Source organism: Takifugu rubripes, chromosome 13 (assembly GCF_901000725.2).
Source record: "Takifugu rubripes chromosome 13, fTakRub1.2, whole genome shotgun sequence".
NCBI classification, from domain to species: domain Eukaryota; kingdom Metazoa; phylum Chordata; class Actinopteri; order Tetraodontiformes; family Tetraodontidae; genus Takifugu; species Takifugu rubripes.
The window spans coordinates 14,548,962-14,571,381 of record NC_042297.1 but is presented as its reverse complement, the minus strand read 5'-3'; the positions used below and the strand labels follow the sequence as shown (position 1 = coordinate 14,571,381).

The 22,420-nt window shown below is 44.2% G+C and overlaps 1 protein-coding gene across 2 annotated transcripts; it reads left to right on the top strand.

Moving 5' to 3' along the window:
- The first annotated feature begins 5,123 nt into the window (after positions 1-5,123).
- LOC115252048 (mothers against decapentaplegic homolog 6-like) lies at positions 5,124-20,246 on the top strand. 2 transcript variants are annotated; one of them, XM_029846284.1, is made up of 4 exons: positions 5,124-6,530; positions 7,750-7,803; positions 8,112-8,189; positions 19,275-20,246. In XM_029846284.1, exons 1-4 carry the CDS (start codon positions 5,795-5,797, stop codon positions 19,892-19,894), a joined length of 1,488 nt encoding a protein of 495 aa, XP_029702144.1. In that variant the 5' UTR covers positions 5,124-5,794; the 3' UTR covers positions 19,895-20,246. The 2 variants fall into 2 exon arrangements, with proteins under 2 accessions (XP_029702144.1, XP_029702145.1); XM_029846285.1 differs by lacking the exon at positions 7,750-7,803 and having other exon boundaries at positions 5,126-6,530.
- The last annotated feature ends 2,174 nt before the right edge of the window (positions 20,247-22,420 follow it).

The window sequence follows — 22,420 nt, the reverse complement described above, 5'->3', positions numbered from 1 at the left end:
CAAGGAAGGCAGTTCAGCCAAATTCTTGACTTCTGCTAATATCTGAGGTTGAATAAGAAGATTGATGGTACACGTCTCCACATCCTTCCACTAAATTTACCCTTTCAGGAGGCAGTTAGCTCAATTTAGCAGCAGCATCTGATTTTTTGTGTTTGTTTGTTTGGTTTAAAAAAAGCAAAAGCCATGGTGAAATTGAGTTTGAATAGAATTCTAAGCTAGCCTACCCAGTTACCATAACTTTATGCAAATCTGACTGCAGCCATGCCAACGGATAATCTCTGGTTTGCAAACTTGGTTGAACATTGTGGGCTGACACTGGTGGATGTTCACATTCATGCTCTTGGTCCTGACCTACTGCAACAGCCACACTGTGCTGCCATTTTAAAATTCATAACTCACTGTTCTATTTAGACAAAGCCCGCCCGCTGTGTTGGTTTTTGTTGCATATTCTGGCTAAGTCTGACTGAACGCAGAGCACACTGCCAAGACTAAAAAATGACAGCCAAGTAGCTAATAGGTTCCACGGATGTGTGAGAGGCAATAATTTGACAGCCATTAAGGGAAAACTGGCCTTTCTTGAATCACAGCGATCACTTGGACGTCCATGTATTCACTGCAGTCTGCCATGGTTTTGTGCCATTTTAATGTATTCGCTGCAGTATTTGGCAGATTATTTCAATGACAACTCTGCTATGAAATGATAAATAAAGATTTTTTTAGCATAAGACCTCTCGCTAATCAAACTGTTGCCTCATTTCCTGTGTACAATCTGCACAGAATATTTGTATCTACCTGCAAGAAAATGAAAAGTGCTCTCCAGTATCCTTAAGAATTGACATGGAAATTAGCCACCTAGAAATTCCTGTGAGAGCTAATTTTCACCTTTTTTCTGGTGGCATTTGCGCTGCCAGAAGGAACTTTAGTGGAAGTGACCTAAGTCATCTCACAGCGATCTTAATGTCAGTTGGAAAAGGAAAGTTTTATTTTCCAGAGTTTCTCACAGCTCTGGATTGCATGGGCAGTGCTGCCAGCTGTGTGGAGAGTTTTGTATTGGACCTAATCTCTCTCCATTTCTATATTTGTTAGTTGTAAGAAGCTCTAAATTTCAATTATTATAATCTGCTTTTATTCCGTTGATTTATTAATCTGATTTTATTAATCAGTTATGTATATTAATATTATCAACAGTCCCAGCTGTAGCAGTTTAGTCTTTATTGTAAATCCTAGCATCATATTTTGGTGCTAAAGGTCATAACATCAAGAAACACATTTCTTCAGAATTTGGAACAGCACCAAAATGGAATCATCTGTTTCTTTGCTATTGAGCAACATTTCCTGAAAAATTCATTAGAATTTCTCCTTAACTTGGGTTAATTTGCTATCAAATAAACAAATGCCAGCCGTTCAACAACCTCCTTGGAGGAGGTAATCATAGCCTCAACTAGCTTTGATGTCTGGATTTGTCTCAAATTAAAAAAATTCTCACCACCAAAATGATTTTGGTTGTCACAGCACGTGCCAGCGGTCACTGCTGGCTCACAACAATTATCATCTAGAATATCTGTTGTATGATTATTTCAGTATGTATTTCATCCAAAAAATGATAGACCAGCTTTTGAAGCCCTACATACATTTAAGCTCCCTGTAGATGTCTGAACTGCACATGGAAAACAAGCCAAACCATAAAGGAAAAGGTTCTTTTTTGAAGAAAATATCGCTAGTAGCGTGTGTGGGATCCAGGAGTACAGGATGGCCTGGCTCCAGCGACATTGTCCACGGCACCTCTGCATGTTTTCATTAGGCCTTCGAGTGTTGGACACAAATGTTTTTTGTGCATGTGCGTGTGTGTGTGCAGGAGGGTAGAAAGAACTGCCGCCTTGGTGGGGCTGTGCGCTGTCTGCTATGTCTCTGGTCCAGAGGAGAGTCATTAAGGGAGTGATGAAGCTGATGACATGTTATTCCTGTAACGGCTTGCCTGGCCCCAGACTCGTCTCTGCTGCTGCCGTTGCTGGAGCTTTGGAGCCCACAGGTCTGCAAGTGGACATACAGAGAGACACACAGGGGCTGAGTTTATTTTAGAAGGTGGTTTGGTGCCGGACACCCTGTCTGCACTCCCACCAACCTTTACACGCCACCACCTACCTTTTCCCCAACACAACACAACACACACACACACACACACACACACACACACACACACACCTTATCACCCCACAAGCAACATGTTTACATGGCGCCAGAAACAATCGTTGGTCTGAATCCTATGAAAAGGGTTGTTTATCTTGTGGGGGTTTGGTGTCCAGGTTTTTGGCTATTTGTGTTAGAACCTCTACCGTGGATCCAATAAAATCAGCACTTTTCCAATTCACTCCCAGCGATTTAAACGGCAGCTTCACTCTCTACAAATATCTTAAGAGCACACATCCAACCCACAAATTCAGTAAAAAGTAATATTAGCAAAGACAGGCACAGCCCCATGTATTTTGGTCTTCCTGTGTGTGTGTGTGTGTGCGTGTGTGTGTGTGTGTGTGTGTGTGTGTGCGTGTTAGTAGCTTCCCACCCGTCATTCTGTTTCAGACGGCGTATGAGTAAAAAATATTTCTAACACGTGGATCAAAACAGATCAAACCTAACTAGTTCCAGCCAGACTTCCAGGTTTGGACCTTTAACACACTCTCACTCACTCACCTTTGGTTCTGACAGACTAGAGTAAAACTATTGTCATCTTTGCCTGAAGATGACAATAAAGTCATGAGAACCTCATGTTCAGTCAGGAGACACAGTAAAGTTCTCTCTGTCCAAATCACATGTACGTTGTTACATTAACTTTCCATTAAAACTTTATTGGTACATGAATCCACACAGGATGTGTCAGAAGACTGGAGCGAGATAACAGGCATTATTAATCCCATCTTGTGTGACGCACATTAATAACTGCTGTATTCTCCTCTGGGCTGGGCCTTTTGATCTTGCTCCTTTACTATCACACTCTACATCTGCGTTGCTTTATGTGACCATTATCACCAGCTTTGGATGCACTTTACGATGCACCAAAAATCATCCCGGTGTTGCCGCAGAAATTCCATCTCACCTCGCGGGTGTTGAGCAACAGACTGCTGAGTCTTGATTTATGCGCTCAGGATGTTTTTTATTTATCTCTGTTGCTAATTAACTCCAACAGGACACATTAGTACAACACTTCAAATTCGAAACACTTTATGTATCTCCTGAGGGGCACTTTAATAAGGCGTGCAAAGAGGCGCAGTTATAACCCGCCTATCCATCTACTCCCTGTTACCCTCCTCTTGTTCCTGGAGCCAATCCCAGTGGTCCCACTGGGGACAGTATAGTGGGACAGGGGTGGCTATTTTAGTGCTGTCCCAGCTTTAAACCATACAGGTCAATGGAAAAGCAGTTTATTTTACTTCTTTTTTTAATCTGTGTCTATTTGTTTTAGACACATTAAGTCTGCATAAGTTAGATTTGAGAGCTCCAGTATGAGCTTTAGCTAGCTTATTATTATTATTATTATTATAATTGCTGTTATTTATACTATTACCTTGTTTGTGACTCTGATGGTGTTTACCTCCCCCCTGAAATGAACTCTGGTCAAAACTCTTCCAAAAGACATCTCTCTGGCCATCTGATTGAGTTACACAGGGGAACATATTTTGAACAGGTGCCCAGTGAGTACCCCTCTGTGACCACACACACACACACACACACACACGCACACACACACACACACACACACGCACGCACGCACGCACACACACACACACACACATCATTGTAACCCGATTCTCTTCGGTGAGCCTGGTTGTCTCGTACATGTTCCAGCCGAGTTTGTAATCACCACTTCTGCTGCTGCATGCATACACAGCAGTGTGTCAGTAACGTGCCGGGTTGACACTTCTAATCCTCGGTTCAAACTTTACTCCAGAAAAGATAACAAGTTTCTATTCAACGGAGGTTTGCAGAGATTTTAAAAGTATCACTGGAGCAGTGGATGAGATGGATGGTGGTAAAACTGGACTGATGCCACAGGGGAAACCCTGATCCACCCCTGATCTTCTTTATTCCTAATGCTGCCGCTCTCATAATATGGCCATTATAGCTCTCATCTCTGTCTGTGTCTCTGGAATGTTCAAATCTGCATTTATATTGCAAATCAAAGCACTCAGTCTCCCCAATAGTAACTTCCCCTGAATGCTTCCTTAATGCCGGGACCTGGAGCATTTTTCAAGTACTCATTATGATGAAAAATAGATACATTAATCAGGGTAAATTCAAAACATATATAACTATAGTGACCCAAGGGTGGGCGCCCACATCAACCATTACCCACCCACCATTGGGAGAAAGCATTGCAGCATATCCTCTTAAGATATCCTGCCATTAAATACACGTAAATAGACTTCTTATGTCGTGAGTATTAACAATTAATCACATGTAATATAATATGATCTATTGTATGACATTTTGTATATTTGTTGCTTGTATAGAGTTTTGAATTTGTATTTTATTTTATTGAAGGCCTTGATTATTACGTTTAATTTTTTATTTCTTATTTATTCCGAGATGTGTGTGATCACAGTGAACACAGCAGTAGAACAGGATGTTGCGTCTTTAAGAGTTGGGAAACTTGAAACCGTGTTTGCGCAACAATCAGTGCGGCTCCCAGCCGCCAAAGTGTCTAGACTGGCACATGATGGCGGGAATCAACCAATGGCTCCAGAGCTTTCCTCTGGGGCCCCGAGAGAGCGAGAGGGAGAGAGAGAGAGAAAGAGAGGGGGGAGTCAAGTGAGAAAGAATTATATGCATGAATCTGTCAATTTAGTTTCAAAATAAAGGTAGAATTGCAAAGTCCTGATATTAAGAATAATTCTGCATGCTTAAAATCAAGTTGTTAATGGCTTCACTTCTGCAGTTTTCATCTGACGTAGAGCTTGTTTCTTCTTTAAAACCTCGATATTACGTCTTAAGAACCTCTTTTTAAGGTGCCGGATATTGGTTGGTGCCGCAGTAGTAGTCTTATTTTGAAAATCAACACTGCGTATATTCTGCTTGGCTTCACTAAACTGTGTGCACGCAGGGGCGCGTGTGTGCGCGGGGTACTGTGGGTGTTTGTGAGTGCGTATTGGCGCGTGCTCGTGCAAAAAAGACTTACAGGGGAGTGGAGAGTGGAGTAATTCCAGCTCTCTTTAAAACAACTTGTCAGCACGGAATCCGTCCCGGACTTTTACACTGGAGTCCCCGTTCATCTCTGTCTGCAGTGGGATTACAACCTCCACGGCGGTCACGCTGGGGTTTCACTGCAGGTTTAAATCGGGATCGGGAGACTTTTCACAAGGAAGGAAACTTTAAGCAAACTTTTGGAATTGTATTTTTGATGCTCCTTTTGTTGCTGTAAGCTGATACAGCTTCTTGTGGGGTCTAACTATGCGTTGCGGATTGTGTGCCGGATCTCCAGAGTCTTGGGGAGCTGAACACTTTGTGGGAGGGTTGGCAAAAGTTGGAGCTTAATTGAGTTGCCGACAGAGGGTCACTGGGCAGTGACTGCGTGCAGCCTTCTTCTTCGAGCAGTTCCGAGATGTTTAACGCAGCGCATGACTGAGTAAGCTATTATTTTCTAATGCTGCGGAAGAGCCAGAAAACGGCAACCACCGGCTGCGCATGTTGTGCGCACCGTGCTCCAACTCCGGGTCTTGCGTGACGCGTGTAAATCGATGTGGCATCTCCCGGGACCCGGACGGGACCCACGGGACGCATCCAAAACTGTCAAGGTTGTCGTATGTTCAAGTCGAGACGCTCAGGTCTTGTACGGCGACTCTGGAGAAGCCGTCTGGTCACCGAGAGCGACGGGCGCGATGGAAGCAGACGAGGCGAGGGAGGACGCAAAAGTCACTGTGACAGACACTCAGGAAAGCTCCACAGACACGAGCCGCGGTCGGTGACGCACGCTGACCCGGCTCCGGGACTGACCGGAGACGGTGGAGACCTGACAGAGGGCGCGGAGAGAGAGGAAGAGGAGCAGAGCGAGGATGACCGGGGTGCCATGTGCGCCCCGGAGCACAGAGGCTCTCAGCAGGGACAGGATGGAGACAGTAGGACGGTGACGTGTTGTTTGTTTGGGGAATGGGATCTCAGACCTCGCAGCCCTTATTGTGCCTCGAGAAAAGACGGGGGGGAGCCCTGTCAGTGCGCATCAAGGCACGGGGATCGGGAGGACGAACTCGGGAGCACGGCTCACGCTTTTTTGAAAAGACTCAAAGACGGGAATCTGGAAGCTTTGGCGAGGACTATAGAGACCAAAGGGTCCAGTGAGTGCGTCATGGTGACGAACACTGAGCTGCGACTCGGTGCCCATCACGTATCCCCGCAGTATCTCTTGTGTAAGATGTACCGCTGGAGCGACCTGCCGTTCTCAGCAAGACTCAAACCGCTGTGCCACTGCCAGAGCTTCGGCTCAGTGGAAAACACAAACGTGTGCTGCAATCCGTATCACTACAGCCGCTTATGTGGGCCAGGTAAGCACTTCAGCACCGGGAGGCGATTAGTGGGAGGGCTGTGGCTGAGCATGGAGTGTCCACACCTTCATACGGGCCCATATGGGTCTCATTTCTGAATTCTTGGGGCCCAAGTCAGTCAGAAGGCCTTTGGGGGAATAAGTGTATCCCATAAAGGTGAAATATCGACTTTTCTTGGACTTTCCGCCTCCAAATGAGAGCTTTAGTTGCACCATTGAAAAAAGCAACACCATGGATATCCTATAACTATGTTATTTACCTGCAGCTAAAGATGCATTTTGCACCACAGTCAGAGCTTTAGCAAATTGTCTAATGACATAAAAGAGCACACACGTTAAAATATGATCATTTCCCCCAGTAAAGACGCACACTGACAGGCGTGTTAACCGATTACTATATGTTCCTATTATAAACTTTAAAGCGCAGAATGCAGCGCGGAAAACCCCTGCGAACGGCTGTCACCGACACTGTTATTTTACTGCCTGTACTCCTTTTTGAGACTATTTTCTTAACGCCAGTTTATACTGGCGCAAAGCTTTGCTGCTTTCCACATCATCCAGTTAAAGGTTGCGCTCAAGTTGCACTTATGCTCTTTTTTTTCTCTGACAAGGAGGTCCTCCTCTTGTTATTTAGGTGAAGGAGTGCCGATAATATACAGTTTGCATAGTCCTGGCGCCAGACTGACTCGCTGGGTATCTGACTGAGGACTCCGGCAATTACTGGCTCCGCTCTTAAAGGGACCGCAGCCGCAAATCCGTGTCCACTTTGGACTGGAGCAACTATCAGAGCAGCAGCTTTGCTTTACTTAAGTCATCAGAAGAGTTAAAAGAAACGCCTTCGTCAGGATGTGGAAGATGCAGATGAATAAACACTGCTAATTAATATTGCTTTTTTGTAAATTGTATTTGAACTGAATTATTTAAAGATATTTCAAATATGTTGTCCCTGAGTCAAGCATTTCTTTGTTTGAAAATACCTAGACATCAAACCCCAATAACAGGATAACTATTAGTTATTTTAAGTAAGATTGCTTTCATTACACTGCATTTTTGGGATACAGGTTCACCTGAAAAGGAGAAAATAACTTTGCAGCACAATGTTTACCAGTTCTACCTGTTGAATATTGACATTACTGTCAACGCTTAAAGTTTCATGCATTAGTTAATCCACCGAACCCAGGCAGCCTTTAACCGGACCCTACTTTCTGTTGCATTTCCAGAATCACCCCCTCCCCCATACATTCTGTCCTGTTCAGATGAACACAAGCCACTGGGTGAGTTTGGAAAAATGTCTACCACCTAACAAAACCAGTAAACGACAGTGTCGTCATGCTCTCATTTTTAGACTGGAAACAAAAACGGTCCCATCTCCAGCTGATAGTGGTGTGGCTCTGATGGCGTGAACAGAGACAAGCTCTGTAGCGAGGCAAACTCTTCTTCCGATAAATCGAAACGCATTTAATTTCACTCTAATTTAAATGTATGCAGTATGTTTTGTCATACGTTGTCGCCATTGGTTACCACTGTTGCTGAACGACAACCTGAACTCTCTTCGCTGTTTCTGCTTTTTCCTCATGTTTAGACTCAACTCTGCCTTACACTGAAACGGCGCCCCCGCCCCTCCCCAGTGCACCTCACATCGCACCAAGAGAATACACAGGTGAGCTCCTTGCACAACTGTTGCAGAACCGTGTGTGGGAACAGTATTGGAGTGTATGTTGGAGGAAATGAGCGGTGCTTTAAATCAGAAGTTAGGAAGCGACCTGTTGTTTCACCTTTGCATATCCTCTGACCCGCTACCTTCCACCGGTCTGTAAAAGGATAAATTAATCTTCCTGTTGATATTTTGTGGTTTTCACCCTATTTGGAAAAACAAAAGTCCCCGAATAGAGCTTCCATTGTCAGTGGTGCACGCAGGTCTCCGCTGGGATTTAGGGGTCTCTTGCTATCTAGATGCCATGGCGGTATAACCTTTCCGTCTCACTCTCTCCCCCTGCACTTTCACCGTAGCAAAATATTTCACTGGGATGAAGCTGCAATAAGATCCCCGTGCATACTCCCAATCCCCTTTGCCTCCACAAGCACCCATCCCCCTCTTTCTTCCCTCAAATCCCTCCATTCCTCTCGGCAATTGAGCAGTGGAAAGAGGCTGGCATTTTGGGGGCGGGGGAGCTCTGTTGAGGCAGAGGTGTAGAGTTTTGTGTGCGTGAGTATATATGCGGAGAGTGGAAACGGAGAGGGGGCTGAACACTGCGTTTGGACAGGAAACAGCCCCCTCTAGATGATGAAACTGGAGCTTTATTTGTTTATGTGCCGGGGTCTGGTGGGGAGATCTTCGCGACATTAGACGACAACCCCCCCCCCACCCCCATCAAACGATGGATTGACTGGTGAGGTGGTGTGAGTGGAATAAATATGCCTTGTAAATCCAGCCCACCCCACCGACCAAAGTTCACAGTTGAAACTTTTTCTGGATGCTTTCTGTGTCCCAGGCTGCACATTGTGAGCACATTAGAAAAGCTGAGATCGTCCCCGCACTTGCCCATCTTTGAGGAGTCTGACCAGAAATGATGCAGCTAAACATTGTAGCATCTCTGTACTCATTTTTGAGTCTCAACACACCTTAAATTTGGATTTCAGCTTGAAAATTGACAATTAACGTACTCAGAATTGTTTAATTACAACATATTCAGCCTCAGCTGTTACACTGTTGTTGAGCTGAAAGCGCACGAGTGTTCATCTTAAGGTTAAAAAGGTGCAAAAATCCTGTTTTTCACATCAAGGCAGCAAGTTTGTTTTTAGTTTTTATCTGTGTTTAATCAGAGCAGCGAGAGACGGCGACTCCTTGTTTTTCTCATGACATTCCAAAATACAGTCGCTTGCTCCCAAGATGTTACAAGATGAGGTGTGCGGAGTGTTTGGGTGTGTTTGTGTGCGTGTGTGTGTGTGCGTGCGTATGTGTGTGTGGTCTCTGATCCCCTGCCCCCACGCCAGAACACTGGAGCCAAGAACTGGAGCACAGGCCAAGAGCGTGAGGAGGAAAGAGAGTCGACTGAACAGACGTAGCCAAGAAATCTGCATGGAGCTTTAGTCACAAAGTTTTGCAGGTTATGAGTCCTTTCTTTGAGTTACAGCTGACACAATAGCAGGGGGATAAACCCAACATGGCGGCCGTATCAAAGAACTTTCTACAGCTTAAAAAAGGCCATTGATGTCTGTTCGATCTGTCAAAAGAGTGAATGGATCTTTTTGTGCAGGTGATCCGTTGACATAAAGCCTGTGATGTTTTATTTAAAACTGAATAAAGAGCTGAACATGCACTTTAGTATCTATAAAAAAAATCTGCTTAGAAAGCAGCTATATAACCTAGCTTGAAGAAAAAAAGCTGCAGCAGGGTGTGGCCCATACATACCTTTGCCCTCAGCTCTTTTATCCTTCGATCAGTCGAGGTACCTTTAAAACCACATCCCTGTCTTGAAAAAGGGAAATTCTACTGGAATCTGGAGTCTTATATCTCCTAAGGATCGTTCCTCTGTCAGTGCTTGTGTGTGTGTGTGCTCGCGTGCGTACATGCGTGCCTGTGTGTGACAGGAGGTAGAGAGGGAGGAATTTGTGTCTGACTCGGTGATAAGATCGTCTCAGAGCACTCACATAGGGGTTCTATCGGGACGAAAACGCACACACACAACAAAACATACACACTAATCACGCGATTTGCTACAGGGGGAATCATTGTTCTGCCTTTTATTAACTGTCATTGATGTCAGGCGTTGGCTGCTGTAAAAAGTCAGTTGCTTCTGCAGCTTCTGTGAGTAGCAAAAATCTCCGAGTGGTGGCCTGATGTTCTCCAGGATGAGTGCAGCAGGTCAATATACGCTGGCAAATGCTGCAAAAATAGCAGGAGAAGACCTCACACTCCAGGTCACGAACACAAACCAGTTTGTGATAAAACGAAATGTAATATTCTTCAATTTAGCCAAATGATCTCAACCCAGCAGAGCGACTTCTCAGATATCAAACGCGAATCAGAAATTGAAGCGTCACAAACAAGCAGCGGCTGGAGGGAAATGGCAGTACAGGTCTGGCTCTTGTGATCCCCTTAAACGAAAAGGCAAACGTCTGCAATTCGATAACTAAACTGTCTACAAGGGAAAATACAGACTGTGTTGTCCCAATGACGAAAGAAACAATTATAGATTTAAGAAAGTGTCAATCGATGTTCATGGTGTGGTTTAATTGTCGATGTAATCACGCCGGGCAGTGACGGAGATCAGGTCTATTTCTCACCGAGTGAAAAAAACCCATTATTATTTAATTTACTGTCGTGCCTAGTGGACATTCCTGGTATTGCAGCGTACAGCTACGCCAGTGAACCGCAGCACCTGCCAGTATGGTGAAATGCATAATTATATGCATATCTAGAGTCATCTGCCGTTCATACTGGATGAATTAGAAATTATACATTGGAAAATAAAATGTTTGACAATAGATACTAAAGCCGAGACTTTCTTACTTCTTTCCACATCTATGTCCGCTATCAACCGCAGGTTATGTTCTGTGTGTACAAGTATGAACTTGGCATTAACTCTGCTAACTGTTATACTTATTCTAAATATCCATAAACATCCACAAAGAGACAATAGCAAAAAGTAAGTGATGTCCCTGTCAGCTTTTACTACATGTCATCATTATACTTGTCAAACATTTGCCCATCTTGTTGTGATTAGGCGCTGCCTTTGAAACATGTGGAAACAAGTAAAGCAATGATACTTAGTGGACATTAGTATGGCCTGGATGTACTGAAGTAGAATCCTTCTGCCCTCCGTAATCATATTTTGGTGACTTGTTTGCTTAAGCGGAGCAAGGTATCGGCCAAACATCCTGCCTCAAAGCCCTGTCTGCACTCGCTGCAGCATTAACCCCATGAATTGGCCCTTTGACTGATGGGGCACGGCCCAGGAATGTTGGGAAATTGGAAAGGTGAGGGGGAGAAGGGTCTCGGAGTGAAAGAGGTGGGAGGGGGATCTGGGGTTCGGGCTCTGGGGAGTGATACTTGATACATGTTTGAGCGTATCGCCCGCAATACTTAAGAAACGTGGGTCTAAACTGAGATTTTTGGAGAACATTTTTAGGAGTTTAACTAGAGTTTCTCTGTGTTTTTGTCCTGAACGCGCCAGGCTTTCAGGGTCGGTCCATGTGGACATTGCTGGGCATGGTTTAGTAAATGATCTACTGAGGTTTGGGAGAAGATAGGTCACAAGCGTATTATAGATAACAACTGCTTTTCGGCGAAAGTCTGGAGAGGTGAGAATGAGACAAAGACAAAGTGTAAACACAGATGACGGCGTGTTCAGAGAGATTCTATCCTTAGTCGGGACGGGTCCTCTCAGTGACCTGAACCTCCAGCCTGTTTGCTGGCACGTGTACAACACTTGCTCTTATGCTTGAATGAGAGACATTAGACTATGGAATTCAACATCAAGCACTGGCCCATTAACCATTTGCCATTTCCTCACATATTTTCCGCCACGGCTGTTTTTTTGGGGGTTTTTTTTTACTCCAATGAGGCTGCACAGCCTCAGACGCAGCTCAAACAGGGGCCATGTTTATTTATTATCAGGATTTTTGACAAGCTCTTAGCTAAATTGACTTATATGCATATTTGTAAATATCAATATCCACATTTTAATGGATTAGTCGGTGCCAGCTCGTTGTTTTAAGTTGAAGGAACGTTGTGGTCTTGATACATAAAACCTCTGCACTAAATTTAATCAGTAAAACAAAACAGGCATGTTGCTGTGCTCTGGCGCGAGACAGGACTCTGGAAGTGATGTCTTTGTTTGTCCGTCGTCCACTTAGTGACCTTCCTGCATCCCTGTTGAACACAGTTTGTCGTTCTGAGAAAAGCCAACACAATAACAAAGTCAGATTTTATGTCACGCACAAAAATAAAGCTGTTTTAGTTCTGGCCTGAGAATTCAGTCATTAAAATGCAAGTGAATAATGTGGGGAAAAGTGGTAACTTGAAGAATACCCGGCTGCTTAGATGTTACACTGCTAAATCTAGACAAGATGGCTAAAATGGTTGGGATAGTTACCTTTTCCTGTATTTACAGTGTTTTACACACGTTTTAATCCCTTTCTGACTCTTTTTCTGCCTCCCTTACCCTTCTCCTCACCCGCTTTCTTTGAGTCTATGTTGTCAGGCCATCACAATTTAAAATAAGGTTTAAATTACAGGACTGGCTGTGGCTTTCCGTTGTTCCCTCAGAGTTTTTGCCAACTCGCAATTTGGCTTTTAATGGAATCCTGCCATGCTGCTGAACCTAAAGATTCTTTGCAGATGTCGACAGACTCCGGCGCTCTGAAATGTTGGAAAATGTCGCTTTTGCTCCGAGTCCCAGTTGCAGCACTAAATTAATGGTGTAATAATGCTGTAATGCTTTTTGACGGAAACAGCATTTTTGAGGATTTTTCTGGTGATGAGTCAGTTTGTGTGTGTGTGTGTGTGTGTGACAGCATTTGTCCATGATAATTACTGACACACATCATTTAATGTTTTTACTTTGAACAGGAAGAAACGTGCTTTGATCTCTGTACATTTTTTGGTAAATTATTTGTAGCTGAATTTTAGGGATCACGTCCACTGGGTTGATTTCGTCCCATATAGATAATTTGGATGCAAACTTGACTATCAAGCATTAAATTCTTAAACATACAGGAGTTCTGCACCTCCACAAATGCAAGATGCTCTATTGGTCCTGAAAGTTTTGCTGAAAGACTCAAAGATCACGATCACTGTGACCTCAGCTCAATGCCAGCAAAGACCGCATCTCAGGAACGTTTTGAAGGTCTCAGTTGTCCTCAAGGAGAAACTGTTTAGACTTTGTTGGTCAGCGGTTTAAGGTCACTGTGACTAACTCATTTATAGCCTTCAACTCAACAGTGGATCAACTTTAACTAAACTGGTTGTTGGATTTGGGCTGCAAGAAACCATTAAAGGCCAATTCTCAGAGAATACTGAGGATATGCTGGAGACATTTTTACATTTACCACTTGTTAAGTAGTGGGACAAAGTTCCATATTTAAGCTGGAGACACATGTGATGGATGTTTTCAAGTTGGATGTGAATGGCGGGGCAACTGGATGGCAGATTTAGTCAAGGAGACAAACATGTTATTGTAACATCACCTGATAAATTAAACTGTCCCTTTAACCATTGTCTTTCTATACTACTTCACTGATTTCAATGGTGTTGACCTGAAGGTGAGCATAACCAATCGCAGTACAGACTATTTAAAGCCTGGCAGAGACATGATCTATAGAACAGTTTCATTGGAAAGCTGCACTAATCTGAATTTAGTCATACCGGCCCATCAAACGCCTGTCTGCCAAGTGACTGAAGTTGCCGCTTGTCATCAGACTGCATTTCATCTTTCACAAGCAGCTTTTTTAGCCTTCCATATGCAAATGATCATTCCCAGCTGGACTGGGTAGTTCCTTTCTCCATAGAAGCTCTGATAAACCAAATAATAATGGGACTGATTAGTACCAGACCTGTTACTGTTGCTAACGTCTGTACTGTGACGTATGCAGAGTGAATGACAACGGTTGCACCAGCTACCGTATGTATGCCACATGATGTCACAGCAGGTGTGTGGAGTTTCATCCATCCATTTTTGTTATTCAGGGTCTCAGGGGATGGGGCGGGAATACACACTGGGTAGGTCACCAGTCAATCACATGACACACAAACCATTCACTAATGTGCATGTTTTTGGACTGTGGGAGGAAACTGAGGGGTTTGGAGAAAACCCACGCAGGCACGGGGAGAACATAAATTAACCTCCACACAGTGAGACTTGAACTGGACTTGAAGAGTCTTTCTATGAGGTGACTGTGCCAACCAGCGTACAAAATTCAGTGAGGGCCACTGACGACCATGTGAGGCTCAAAGAGACTTGTCGACTTGACCCCTGTGACTGACTGGACGGGGGGAGGAAGTGTTGAGGAAGAGGGCCTGTCCAGGAATGTGTTGGGAGGGGAGGCTTGTCAACTGCAGAGCTCCGCTTCTCTCTCCCTGCTTCTGTCTCTGTCCAGATTAAAGTCATCGCGACTTATGGGTCCTTTTAGAACCCAAGGCACATTTGACTGTTACTGTACCTGTTCATCATATCTGGAGCATACATCCATGGTGATCATCGATATATGGGCAGAATTCAGGGTTGGCGTTTGCATGTAAGAGGTAAAGATCAGGAGCACAAAACTCACTTATCCAGAAGTGTCAGCGGATCAGCTTATCGGCTGCCTCTAAAGACATTTCCAGCTCCCCCTTTAATGTGACTGTCTTCCCCGATCTCATTCACAATACAAAAACGTATGAATGAACGTGATTACGTCAGACACAACAGGAATGCCACGCATTTGTTTGAACCATCCAAACTGTTTGGCATCGTTGGAGACACGCTGGAGATTTCATACACAGAACAATCAATCACTTCATTCGGAAATTGCTGTGACACCTCACAAAGAATACAGGCGTGACTTAAACTCCAGCACCACCCGCCTCTCGTTTAGCTGCTCACATTGAAAAAAGCAAGCAGACACAACCAGGATATATGGATATCAAGGCTATAAAATGGTTGTGCCATTAAACTCCATATCTCTTTCTATTCTCCAGCACTGGTTATTTTGTTAAAATGTTTTTCATATTTGATACAAAGGGTGATTGAGTGCATCACCGGTTTGAGTTCTATGGCGTAAATGTTTCCTACAAATATCGTCTTTGTGTAGAAAGAAGTGCCGCAGACTTGGTGTCTTGGTTGCAACAAAGTCTGTCTTGGATTCGGTGATTGATACAGAATCCGAGACATTCCTTACATTTTCTTGCACTTTAAAGGAGAAATACAGGAAACTGTTGACTTTCCCTCTTCCTCCCGGAGATCACCTCTATACACGATTCTTTGCCCGGAAGAAGGACGGCATTTTCCCTGTGACGTAGATGCCCTGTAAGCACAGAAAATGTTGCTGAGACTCTGGCTAAAATAATGGAGGGAGTTGTTTTTATGTGCCGCTTTACAGGGACAGATGTCTTTGTAGAAGGGTATCACAATACCTCTGTTACAGCGTATACGTGTGTGTGTGTGTGTGTGTGTGTGTGTGTGTGTGTGTGTGTTTTCCACTGTAAAGCCCGTGTCTGGCGATAACGCAGTCCTCTGATGGTGGAGATAGTCGAGACGCCAGCTTAAATGTGGCTTGCTGGATTGAAGTTGCCCTGTAATGATAGTTGTCTCAAACAACCCAGACCCTACCATTTGCAGACAGGGGGTGTTTTGTTTGTCTTTCCATTATTTATTCTTATTTCTCCTATTTCAAAAAATGCTGCAAAGGACTTCAGGAAATTGAATCATAAACGCAAATTCAAGGCAATCGACGGTGGTCAGGATGGCCAGTGGATGAATTCTATCGTCTGTCCTGCATTCACTCCTCCTCCCTCTTCCCAATCCAACCACTTATTTCAGCGCAGTGGAAGAGTCTAATAACTGGAGGGGAATCTAATCCTTGGCACTGGATGAAAGACAAGGGTCTCCCTCTCCCCCTCTCTTTCTCACAGTCTCTTTCTCTCTCTTCAGTTTTCCATGGATGCTGGTTATGCTTGGCAGGTTTTCTTCACCTCACTCTTTCTCTCCCTCATTTCCCTGCTCCCTCAATCAGTCTTTCTATTGTTTTTATTGTTCTATTTCCTCTGTTGGCTCCTGACTTCTTTTAAGTGCAGGTTAAGGTGAGCTAAGGAAAGGTTTCTGGGAGGTTTCAGAGAATTGGAAGAGAACGTTTATTCCATTTTGCATTAGATGATGACATAAAATGTTGTAGCCACTAGCATAGCTCAGTCCCTTACAGGTAGAAAAATTATCTTGCACATTATAGTGCCCATGAAGGGGGTCCCAGGTTAATATTGAAACAAATATCTCTTCGGTGCTTTCTGAGATTTTAAATAATAGTAGTTCTGCACATCATATGGTAAATAAAGTTTTTTTTTAAAAAATTAGAAACAAATTAAATAACATTAGAAGTGTTGAAAAAACCTTGAATATTCGAGCTGCACTTTGATTACTACTGTTTTTTTATTAGCCCAAACACAAAACTACAAAGCCCTTATTAATCTAATTTACTTAATCACATTTTTTTCCCATTTGAGCATGTTTGCTCAGGGCTGACATTTCGGATGAGTGTGGCGTTAAGAGACTTCGAAATGAAACGGCTACTTATCTAATTGGTAAACAGAATCTTTAAATGGTGGCTGACTAAAATGCTTGCAAGATGCGGTAATTGCTGCCAGCCCTCACGTACAGACGCAGACACGCACATTTACAAAGCCGCGCGCTAAAACGCAGCTCTTTGACTTCCTTCTCTCAAACATAAACACGCTGATAACCTCCAGCTTGAACCCGTCTTTAAAAATTCCATTGAAGAATTTGGCCCCACCCCCTCCCCCTCCCTACTCCATCCTAAGTCTTCCTTGCAGCAACACAAACTCATACCTTTAGCTGGATGATAGCCAGACCAGGCAGGATGACACCGAGGACGGTGCCAGAAACATTAAACATGACATGCCGTACCACTCACGCTGTCAAAACACTGCTGGAAATTGTGATGGAATGTTCCTACAACTAGTTTTAGTCACTTTTCTGGAGACTGTAAATGTCTAACATGAAAAAAAAGCATTTGCACCACTCAGAGCTGCAAAAAAAAGACATGCCTGCCACACATTAACAGGTAAATGAGTCCCGAAGAAGCCAGAAAATCTCATTGTTTTATATCTGCTACTTTAGTTTTTATACTATACTTGCATGTTCTCTGAATGCCTGGTCCAAATCCATGCAAATGAGGTTAATTTGAGACGCCCTCAGTGTGAGTGAGTGAATGGTCTGGCGGTCTGCCTGTTTCCCACCTGGTTACCACTGGGGTTGTCTCCAGTACCCTCATAGCAGTTTCTAGATGAATAAATGAAACAAGAGCTGGTTTCCACATTGGACCGGGATGGACAACATCTTTTCATCATGAGAATACTGCTGCTTTCTTTTTCCTTCTTTGATAGAGCGGGTTTTAAGTACAAGTCTCAACTATTTTACTGGGTTGTTTTAGTGTACCTCAACTTAGTTTTTAACTTAGAGTTTGGTTTATTGCTCTTACCGCAACACTAGATGAGGGTGACGATACTGTTAACGAGATAAACGGGATACAAATTCAAAACATCTCCATGGCCACCAAAAAGTCTGCAAAAAGTGCATAAAAGGTAGCATTAACAAAACAAACATGCTCGTGTCAAGTCCAGTCGCAGTTAAAGCCTCCAGTCTGGTATTTGTTAACACGATGGAAGATAACGGGAACCAAAAAGAGGCACATTACGACAGTAAACTGCAACGTTTGTTCGATGTGCTCCTCCCAAAAATCATTTGTTTGTTTAACTGATGGAAAGCTGCCCTACTATTGCGTCTTATAATATTAAATGCACAATTTTCCCAAAACTTGGAAGTCCCAGTTTGTTTTAAGTCTTGGGAATTAATTTGATCAAGAGCTCATAAAGACTCCCCGTGTATCCCCAGACATGTTTGTGATGCCTTATTACAGGGAAGAGCATGACTTGTAAAACTACATGTGTGTGTGCTTATGTGCATGTGCATGTGTGTGTGTGTGTGTGTGTGTGTGTGTGTGTGTGTGTGTGTGTGTGTGTGTGTGAGAGAGAGACCCTGTTAGTTGTGCAGCCTACTCTCTTATTGAAGAGCTGTAAAAACTCCAGAGCGCAGGAGTTGCCAGCTTGGAATTCACTAATGACACACGTGGGCCTCAGATGAGAAGAGCAATTTTGTGTTTGTTAGAGTGTGTGTATGTGCGTGCGTGTGTGTTTGTGTGTGTTATAGTCACACTCTTTGGATCAGAAAGCCTAATTTGTGTGTGTACATGTGCTTGTTTGAGGCCCTATCTCATCATTTAGCGCATTTGTGCGTGTGTGTGCATGTGTGTGTGTGTGTGTGAACTTGTGGTTCGGAACACGCTCACCCACACGCACATCTCTTCCTTCTCATTCCAGCGCTTCGTACTACTGCCCCCTCGCCTTGAAATGAAAATGGCTGCTGTGCAAACACAACGCACCTAGCCTAATTTCGCTGATGGTTTCACGCAAAAACAACTTGTTAATGGGAGAAGGGCCGCAGTCGTCCTGGCCCCTGGTGGATGAAGAGGGGGTGCAAGCTGGAATATGAAAGGAATGGGGCCACAGGCTCATGGGTCTTTAAATCCTGTGTGTCAATGGAGTCTCTGGAGCAAAATAATGGCATCACTCTGTGTGGGAGTTAATGTGAGCTGATAGCATGAGGGCTGGGGGGGTCAAGGGTTCACGAGCTTGCGCTAGGTTGACAGAGAGCTGAATGCTTTCCACCCTCCCCCTCCCCTCTGCTCTCTAACTCCTCTGTAACTCCAGACCTGAAGGAGGGTTGTGGACAGAAGATGTTGAGGGATGTCAGAGGAGGAGATCCTCTGCTCAGCATTGCCTGTTGGGGCCAAATTTGATGAAGCCGTTCAGATTTTTCAAAAGGAACAGATCCACTTTAATTTGGAATTATCATTTTCATTTATGCCAATGTGAACAAAGGGTAAAATGTGACATATTTGTCCCTCTTTCAGGTTGAATTTCTGTCAAAAATAGAGAGATATTTAACCTTACTGTCCTCCCTCCCCCCTGCAGACACTGGTACCTCCCTCGACTCCTCCGCTTCCAGTGGTCATCGCTCTCATTGGTGCAGTGTTGCCTACTGGGAGCAGCGCACACGCGTGGGTCGACTGTATCCAGCCTTCGAGCCTTCGCTCAACATTTTCTACGACCTACCTCAAGGCACGGGCCTCTGTCTCAGCCAGCTCCACGCCAATGCCTACCACACGCGCCGCGGCAGCCCGGGAGGCCACGGACAGCACAGCCACGGCAGTGGAGGGAACAGCAGCAGCAGCGTGCAACAAATACGCAGTAAAATCGGCTACGGCATCATGCTGAGCAGGGAGCCGGACGGCGTGTGGGTGTACAATCGCAGCCAGCACCCAGTGTTTGTCCACTCGCCCACTCTGGACCCGCCCAGCGCCCGAGGGCTGAGCGTGAAGAGAGTGATGCCTGGCTTCTCTCTCAAAGTGTTTGACTACGAGCACTCCAGCTGGATGGCAGAGCATGGCGTGAAACCTGAGAGCCAGGAGGGGCCCTGGGACCCCCACAGCGTTCGCATCAGTTTTGCTAAAGGATGGGGTCCCTGCTACTCCAGACAGTTCATCACTTCCTGTCCGTGTTGGCTGGAAGTGCTGCTCAATAACCACAGATAGCACACAGACTCTCCCAGGCTGACACCCACCTTCCTGACCCAGTATCCTTATTGTTATCTACCTAGATTTAATATAAATTTATATATATTAAAGTATATTGTACATGTAAATACTTAAGTCATTTTTACAATGCAATTATTTATGTATAGTGTAATGTGTATATTGATAAAACAAAAAAGGAACAAGAATATGCACTTTTGATTCTATATAAGCGTTACAGTTTCTCCATGCCGTTATGCAAAATGTAAACTGTAATAATAGGACAAACCTGGTTTCTGTCTCATGATTTAACATTTCCATTTAAAAGTATGCCATACACACATTGTCAATAAAGTAAAATATTTGTATTAAATCCGCTGCATAAATTGTCATATCTGCAATGGGATGCATTTATCAGGGTGTTTCTGAGGGGGTGTCTGTTGAGTCTAACTGATGTCAAGTCAGTGAAATGGTGCTTGAGTCACAGAACCTGTTCAGATGTAGATGTAAACCAATCTCCAGCACAGTAATCGCCCCCCTCCCTTTAATGGCTCAAAACAAGGAAAAACCCTCAGTTATCATTAAGTCTCATGTATTGCTCAAATGATGACCCTGCATTGTGCATGACACTTCCATGATATTCATCCTACTTATTGATAAAAAATGTCAATAAGGTGATTTAAACCAGGCCAACTGGGTGTAAATCTAGTTCTTTACTGCCCGACTGCAACCACAAAGCCAGTAAATGAATGAAAGCAGTCGCCGGCTATTAAAAAGCTCCTCAAGAGTGTGCTCGTATAGTACGGCCTTTCCTGGTGTTAAAATGGATCAGTGGCGATGGAAAACAGTGCTGGCGTGGCTGCAGCAGTGGTAAAATAAAGCGCATAAGTGAGAGATTACACAACTAACCTCAGCAGGGCCTTGCGAGGAGAAAGTTCTGTGTTTATGGAATAATGACATCCTGTCGGACTCTTTCAACAACACCGTTTTAATGGGAAGATAAATTGGAGGGAAAAGAGCACAATATTGACCAAAAAAGCTCGACTATGCCGTTGCGTTGACGCTCAAGGCAGCGGTGTTTTTGACGTGACCCTGAACTTCTGCAGGCGGCCGGTAAAGTCCTGCAATTAAGTTTACCCGTAAAACTAAAGAGGGGTTTGATTATAAACTCCCCAAGAAAGAAAGGACGGAACCCAGATTTGGAATCGTCAACCCTGGTCATTTAAGCTACGTGCAGCCGGAACTAAAATGGATGAAGCTGCAGTGAGCAAAGACATGAGAAGCAAAAGGGCTGAGACTTTGTGCTCCCGTCTATAAGTACAAACAAAAATCTGTGGTCATTCCCATCCAAGCCCTGAAAATTCCTATGTATATTTCAGTCATGTCTCCTCTCTGCTTTTCCAGGCAAAGTGTGGGATTTGTGGTTGGCATACAATGGAGGGATTCAGAGGAACAATCCGGGTGGGAGAGTTGCTGCTGGCAGAAGGAGTCCCAAAAACTGTGTTTCTTTTCCATCTCTTTTTTTGGTTTCCCCGTATAAAAACACGCCTGCTCTGTCTTTTTGTCTTAAATTGTTTTCTTTTGCTGGAATCCAAAGTCGTGGAGACAATGAAAAAGGATCCCGGGAGGCGAGCGGCAGAGGCGGCTCTCATCTTCCTCCCTGACCTCACGCTGAACTGACGCCGATGTTAGTTCTACCTCCGGCTCCCGAGCTGCTGCCCCTTCGCTTTAAGGTGATCTCTGTCCAGATTATGAGCTAAAAATCATGTTAATGAGAACACCCTGGGCCATTAATTGAAGATATTTTCTGCTTAAACATAAGAAATGAGTGTTTGAACCGTTGAAAGTGGAAAACCAGAGTTCCTGCATTCCTGCAGTGACTTTGATGAAGGTTTAAGTCTGTTGTACCTGGAGAAACCTCCAGTTGCCATGGTAATGCCATGGTAATCTTCGCTGCAGTTATCATTTGGGAAAGAAAGAATGAAATTCTCTGAAAACTTCAGCAAAGGATTTCTCTTTTGGTGTTTGGTGTTTTGTGTGTGAGTCACAGATGGCATCGCTATTAAATGTCCATCTCTGAAAGCAGCCAGTCAACAATGAGGCTTAAATCCTAAAAGGACTTTGTAAATCCTGCGTGCTATTGCTCACAGCATCTGATGACAGAACAACGCTTAATGGAAGCCGATCTGATGACAGGGCTTTATGAAAGTTTTGGCTCCTGGCAAACCACGTTAGCTAATGGGCATTTGCATGGATAACTGCGCTGGCTAGCTGTCAGGAATGCTGAGGATTACCTGCCTGGTTTCATTTAAGAGGTCTGTGATGAGAGCCACTTTCTCCTGCTGTACATAACGGAAGCCAAAATATCTGAAACGTTGCCATCTTCAGCTGGTGATGTCATTCGCTGTGTGTGGACCCGTCGCTTAGACGTGGAGTGGTTGCCAATGGTGCTATTCGAAATGAGCGCGTGTCTTGAAACACTGAGAGTTTTTAGGGAAAGACGACAGTCGAAGAACCTGGAGCACATTGGGGTCTTACGAATTGTTC

Excerpts from the sequence above, each read along its gene's own strand:
- LOC115252048 (XM_029846284.1), top strand. The coding sequence starts at position 5,795 with ATGTTCAAGTCGAGACGCTCAGGTCTTGTACGGCGACTCTGGAGAAGC. Across the intron at positions 7,804-8,111 it reads AGATGAACACAAGCCACTGG|ACTCAACTCTGCCTTACACT; the intron begins GTGAGTTTGGAA and ends CCTCATGTTTAG. Across the intron at positions 8,190-19,274 it reads CGCACCAAGAGAATACACAG|ACACTGGTACCTCCCTCGAC; the intron begins GTGAGCTCCTTG and ends TCCCCCCTGCAG.